Here is a 7,262-nt window from a genome sequence, read left to right as displayed (position 1 = left end):
GGAGACCTCCTCTTTCGACCCCCCCCCACTCCCACCCCCTTCGCAGGTGGGGGCCATCATCTAGACCTTTACCGAACCCTAATTTATCTCTGTCCGGCATTAACTAATTAACCGTATTGTAAACGTACCCCTAATTTATCGCAGTTCGGTCTCGACACTATTATTTTATTGTAATTCTTTTAAGAACGCGTTCCTAATTTATTCCATGCGGCACTGACACGTTCATTTAAAATTGTAATACAACTGGTACTATTCACCCATGAGGTGGGGAGTTTACAGGAGATTACATCTTTAAAAAAAACACGGTCTAGTTCTCATGACGTTAATATCTTTTCATTCCTTTTACTACCGTCGAGGATTTGAAAATGATGAGATAAGTTAAATGAAGATACGTGTATGTTTATGTCAAATTATAAAACGCAAATCAAAAATCCTATTACGAATCCTGAGAAATCCTGATTTGCAATCTGGTCTTTAGATACTCTAAAAAAGTTTCTACTTTGTGAAACATTTTGGGGAACAAGTAACAGCAACACAAATGTTCCTCAATGTTTCTTTGGTATTAGAAATCTAGCTTAGATGTCGAATAATTCTTTGGACAACAGAAAACTTGATTGGTTTTCTTCAAGATCTTTTCTGTCCAATTCAAGAAAAATGCAATAAATATCATCGATACATTTTTCATTACATGTATCAAGGATTCTTTCTTTTTTTGTCCTCAATTGATTATGCCACACGTGCTGGGCCCGCGTGTAGGAATCATCATTGATTTCATGTTAACATTTTTCAACCTTTTCACTAACTTTAATTATAGACGCATATGTAATTGTACTTAATGATACACGGTTACAGAGAGAGTTTAATACGTAGCAATTCGTAGATAAACTTGTGTGAAGTTGCCATATGGGTCCGGGTCGTTGGCGCCCTTAACTCGCCGATTAAACCGGATTGGATTAACTACAAAGGGTCCAGTGAGACAGTTGACAACTTTAAATTGCTTTCCATTGAGCGCCATTTAAATGTAAATGCCCGAGACTCAGTCAAAATATTAAGCAATTATCCCGATCGGGAGCTTCAATCGTCTACAGATTCACGCGCCGACGATTTCGAAATTCAATCAAAATATGGGAGAGACTGTTACGCGATCGGAGTAGGCTTCGGACATGTAACGACGCTCATCGTAGCAACGTCTCGACTATTGTTTTGCATTATTTGTACTACCAAACACTATTTACTTTTAGTAATAATAAAATAAGGACGAAAGGTACATTTTAAATTGAAATTAGGTAAGGAAGAGTAAGAAATGGTCTCGTAAATATTCAAATAAAATTTTCTTTAGGTATATTAAGATAAATAGAATTCATAACAGGCAAATTTACAGGCGTGCCCGCTTATAATAAATAATAAACTATATGCGATCGCTCACTGTAATCGATTTTCATTAACCGCTCACAAATAAGCCTGTCATAACTCAAATATATTTAGTGTTTCTCTATTCACTATTTGTTAGAAACGACTTATTTGTATATATCGTGTAATATTGTAATGTTCGTGGGTTTAACTTTTAAGACTGCTAACGACAAAACTATTTATTTACACTAATTATTAAAGAACTTAAAAACACTATTAAATTATTACTAAATTTAGTTTATGAATTATTCTATTCATTTACACTACTGTTGATATATCACTATTCACTGCGCTATTTATTTCACTGCTATCACTGTCAATTTATTTCTGGTTTCACTTCTGCAACGGTCAATTTATTTCTACTCTTCTCGGCGATCGTCTCTTCCTTTAAGTACTCTTTTGTTTCCTTTCTGGAACCCTCTAGAAACATCCGGATCGTTTCTTTCTTCTTTGAGCTGTTTAACTGCTTTCCCAGAACGCAGGTACGACAACCACATTTAGAAATACGGCACACATGAAGAAAGGCGCCCGCGGCTAGTCGGCACATCGATAAGCTCGCTACACTTATGCTTAGGCACGTATCGTCTGTGTTGCTGCTTTTGTCTCCTCACAGTTTATTGGTTGAGTACTGGTGAGTAAAATTAGGGCCCGGGTTCGCTTCCCGGCAACAGAGTGACAGCAGCAACAATTTTTTCTTATTATTGTGAGGTTAATTGTAGTACTACAGATTTTATGTAATTTTAATTTATTTCACAAAACATTAAATTCTACAACCTTTATTCTGTATTGATTTGCACTTAACTATTCATAAGCTATTTGATATTCGAATTATAAGGGTATCATCTGAGACATATTTTTTAGTTAGGTATGTTGTTTTCTCAGTAAGTGGGCAATTAATGTGAAATAAGTAAGTTGCATGTAATAACAACCGTTCTTGTGAAACGAGAAAGTTTCTAACATAGAGATCATGGTGTCGCGTAAAAGAACACCTTTCGTACTCTAATTTATTTTTATTATTTAATAAATATTCAATTGACATTACTATTATTAATTAATCACCCGTTCATCACTATATCGCTTCTTTTCATCTTTTATTGCAGGTTCCATTTCATAGTAACTATAAACGTCATTTTCCGACCTCTCGGCTGTCTTGCTCTAGAAAGATTTCAGAATGTAGCTTCTAGAGGACTCTGATCTTGTTCAACCTCGGCAACCCAATATAGGTCACCTGATGCTCTGGCATTGTCTACATGTTGTCCTAAAACTTACAGTTAAGATCAGCGACAGCGCATCTTTTTAGAACAAGGCATTCAAAGTAAATTATCTCCATTTTAACTCAAAGCCTCTTTCGAATTCGATAAACAACGTCGTTGATGTGTCGAATATACAGTGTAAGGAGCTTTCGAAACTTGCTGCAGTTTCGGGCAACGTTCTTTCCGTCCTGATGAATTATATAGCCACAATTTGTCAACTTCCCTAAAATCAGCAGCGGCTTCTAGTCATTCTTATAGTTGGCGCACGTATTCGTTTGTAAACACTAAAGGGTCTCCAGATCGATCAAACCACATGTCTGCTGACAGTCCAAGCTCTTCCCAAATGTGCTACTGGCCGGTGTTATTCCAATTGTTTTATGGTTGGCGGATATATTAGAGATAAAGAGGTAGTTAAATGGTTCAACCATACGATCAGACTATGGATGTAAAGGAGCTGTCCTTACTTTTGTGAGACCCATTAGATCAGTGACTTTGAATAGTGTCGACTCGAAGTTCCTGCCTTGGTCAGAATATAATTCCATTAGTACTGTATAACGAGCAATCCGGTAAAGTAATCTATCACAACCAAGATATATCGTTCACCGCAGTTTATCGTTGGGAAAGGTTCTGCTGCGTCGATCGTCATTATCTGAAATAGTGCTTCCATGTTGTACTGCTGCTTTCATTTAGAGCTTCTATTTTGCGGTCTCTTACGGCGCATGTTGGGCATTTCGTACATCAATCTTCCATATCGTCTCTACGTCGTAGTCAATAAAATCCTTCTCGCACCTCCCCTGTAATCTTTGTAATGCCGAAATATCATTCGCTTTGGATTGTTTCTTAGACTTCTCAAAATCTGCTCTTTAGAAGTACTTACTACTTGAAGCATATTTTTCATACCATCCGGACTCTCTCAAGGTAAGGGAATTCCTCTGGGCCCAGTAACTTTTCGTTGTCTGACTTAGGTGGCTCTCATCTATCAATGACGGTCTTGATATTCTAGATTCTTTTCATTTCATTATTCGGTTAATGTCTTCGTTCTTTCTCTTTTCAGTCTTTCCAGGATCTCTCAGGATGAACGGTGGTTACACTACAACAGACCGATGCCATCCTTTTTTCTTCGAAGAGGAACAACGCTTGCAGTATTCTACGCAAGGTCATAGTGCATAGGCAAAGTGCATATGCGTTGTCGTATTGTTTGTCTGGGAGATCAATCAATCAATATCTAACTCGTATTTAGTGATCCGACTTTAAGGGGAGTTTTATAGAAGTCTCTATTCACCACAGACAGTAGCTCTAGATGGGTGATATAATAGTTTCGTCCTTGTTTTGAGCATAGCCAAGTCCTAAATTACTAGCATCTATGGGTATGTAGAGGTTGGGGCTCGAGAGAGTGTAATCCTCAAGTTTTCGAATTCTTTTTAACATTCGGGTGTATAGTAGAATTAAACCCCGTTTATTGTGAGCGGCTCAGTTATATCGGTAAACCTTCGTATTAATTCTCGATTGTCGTCGATTCATAGTAATGGGTAATTATTTATTTTCTTTATCCCTTTCAGCTTCGTGTAGTTCACAATAAATATTGTGGATCTTTCTTCGGTACTAATACCATTTATGAAACCCAAGAACTTCGATCACTCTTTGCATATGCATATCTCTTATAAGTCTATTCACTTCCTCTTGCTTCGTCCAGAGAACTCCTTTAGGTAGTTATTTAATGGGTTTTGCTGTTCGGGTGTTGTTGCAGTGGTATGGTAAGCGGTTTGTTCCTAAATTTTGATATGAAGCGGTTAAGAAGTTGCTTGAGTTGTCCCTTGTATGTAGTTACTGTACCGTTTCACCAGTTCGGTTAAAGGAAGTGATGTCTGTTTAGCCCTAGCTTTTTTTCCAATTACAAAGGTGAGTTTCAACAAATGATTCAAATTCTCCCAATGATGTCCCTTTACAAATCTTTTGCTAGAAGTTTTTTAAATTGACTATTCTCGCAGGTATCGATGATGTTCCACTTCTTACGAGTGTATGTCCCACCTATAATGCTTTCTGTGCCAAGTTTGGAATGCCTGGTTCGTCTATCCCCATCAATACTATATTACTATTTTCTGTTCACCATTGTAGAGTGCTGATTCCATGTTCTTGGAGAAATGCTGTATCGGGCACTAATTTCCAACCATATAGGATAGCATTTCCTGTTTTAATTTCTTCATGTTTTAGAGAAGTTTCTCCGATAAATTTGATCAAGGTGAAAGCGAAATAACTTGCGCTCCACAAAGTTGGCTGATTTTAGTTTACTGATTGCCGTCTATCTCCGCCAAAAGATCGCGTTGTGTTTAAGGCGCACCCTCAATTTAGGTGACCAATTCTTCTACAATTCCAGCACTTCGGACGACCACCGTAATTCTAACAGTTCTTCTACATTACCAACATTTTTAATTTCGTTCAACCGTGCTTGTAGTGGTGACTTCCTTCGCATCTGTTATGTCTTTTGTTGTGGTTATGCAGTCGTCGATTTCCGCTTGACGTACTCGTACATGGCCCTTGGAAACTTCTTTCGCCGCTTCAAGCTTTAAGCCATGTGACGATGTTTCATTTGGCCTCTTCTGGCGTGCTAGTCTAAGGACTTGCTATAGTTAGGCGACCCTGATTCCATTAATAAATGTTTGTACTGCTAGTTCGTCTATGAGCTCCTGATAATCATATGGATAGGCTAATCTTACGAGGAGCTGCACAAAGGACTCAAATTGTTGAAGAGTCTTATTATATCATTGGTGACGAGATTTTTTCAGTATTAGCCGTTATTACTAAGTACATTTTTACATTAGCTTAATCCTAACCACAACTCGGTGCGTCCAATTGCTTTTCAGATAAATATGGGCACTTTTTTACACCAGAAAATGAAAATTTTAATTGTGCTGACATGTCGGTATAACCGTTTAATCTTAAAATTAGATAAACGTAATCGAAAGCGAAGTTGTACAAAGTACAAAAAGAAGTCCAATACTTCTTTTACAATCGGTCTTACAGGCAACCTTCGCCTTAAGACACCCCAGTATTATATAATGATAAAATATAGTAATTGGTGTGATACACACTTGCAAAAATACTCGACCCTCATCTCGAAATAACCTCAGTGGTATATCGCCATCTAGTGGATTCCTTAATTCTGTCCATCCGTCTTCAGATAATACTTTTGCACTTGATACCGCACATACAGGAGCTTTGAGATCTATAAAAATGCAACATTATCAAAAAGCTTTGGTGTGAAGCATAACAAAGAAAAATGGGAAAATACTGATTAAAAAATATTTTATTTTTAAATGCAACAAAGTAAAATTATTTGTGGAGGCAGCGGTTGAATTTAATCATCAAGGATATATCAACCTGGTCTTGTTTTACAATTTCAAGTGAAACTTAACATTCTTTCGATTTAACTTGTTCAATCCTTATTCTTTTCATTTACATTAGTAGTTTAGCGTTAAAATGTATGAATAAAAAATAACGTAAAAATAAATTCCTTTTTGCAGACACTTCAAGTACATTGACGCCACTAGGAAATAGCAGTAACGCAGGGTCATTGGTTTATAATGTTAATTAAACACAAACTTCGTAGAACGTGAAATTAAATGCAAACTGTTTAATCAAAATAATAAGTAATTAACGAAGTTGGTAATAGCGCAACGAATGGGTCCTTTATCATTTGTAAAATTTACATAATAATTGTAGGATTATCTACATATATGTTATGTCTTTTACTGTTTTGAATTAAAATATAAAGTCAATCTCACCTGTAAATTTTATTTCCTTGCTTGGATGGATGATTTGACCTTTTAATGGTAAATAGACGAATGGAATTTGCTGACTAGTGGAACTACTTACAAAGGAAGCCAGTGAACATTCTGTAAAAATTATCTTTTTGTAATACCTGTTTTACAATAGATTTTCTTGCTTTAGCGTTTTCGATAATATTAGCCTAATGAAGAATAAGATCAAGGGATTCTATAACATATTTTCACATTTGTTATTGAATACTGATATACTGATATACTGGATACTGATATACATAACATGAATTTTTGAAGAAGTAAATATACTGATAAATAATAATAATTAAAGAACCAATATTGAGGAAAGTAAAAACTTTATCTAACGACGATGGCTTAAGGCTTAAGATTGATGTTATAGGTACCTATATTATCAGTTAAATTACAGGATGTTTCATACAATATGTCTAAAATAAAATCATATTTCGCCTGTAAGTTGAAGGTATTTCGTGAAAGTAGGAGAGCAATTAATATACATAGATATGTACGTATTAAAGCAGCAATAGTAATTTAATTTCCTAATATCTCTAAATTCGATAGCCAGATGTTACTTAAATGTTAACCGTTACTTGGCATCGTATCTGTTTAAACAACGACAAGCAAAATATACGTGTTAGTAGCGGGAAACAGTTATGCTTAAGTATTATGGTACAACAGAAAACATGTTTTTTTTTTGGTTACAGTGACACAAAATTTCGTTTATAAAAATTGTTACATATTAAACTACTACCTTGTTTTATAAAGTTGTATTTGTAAAAAGTAGAATTGAAAATAAAAAATA

The 7,262-nt window shown here is 35.7% G+C and overlaps 1 protein-coding gene across 1 annotated transcript in view; it reads right to left on the bottom strand.

Moving 5' to 3' along the window:
* The window catches only part of LOC108740802, a 93,234-nt gene that overhangs the window by 10,227 nt on the left and 75,745 nt on the right, over positions 1-7,262 (bottom strand). Inside the window, exons 4-5 of the mRNA XM_018475284.2 lie at positions 6,446-6,556; positions 5,753-5,886 (exon numbers count right to left, since the gene is read on the bottom strand). Of these exons, the coding sequence (XP_018330786.1) occupies positions 5,753-5,886; positions 6,446-6,556 (245 nt within the window). The remainder of the gene's footprint in view (positions 1-5,752; positions 5,887-6,445; positions 6,557-7,262) is intronic.

This window comes from Agrilus planipennis, unplaced genomic scaffold (assembly GCF_000699045.2).
Source record: "Agrilus planipennis isolate EAB-ADULT unplaced genomic scaffold, Apla_2.0 scaffold277, whole genome shotgun sequence".
Classification (NCBI taxonomy): domain Eukaryota; kingdom Metazoa; phylum Arthropoda; class Insecta; order Coleoptera; family Buprestidae; genus Agrilus; species Agrilus planipennis.
Note: the sequence above shows the minus strand (reverse complement) of the source record. Positions and strands in the feature narration are given on the sequence as shown.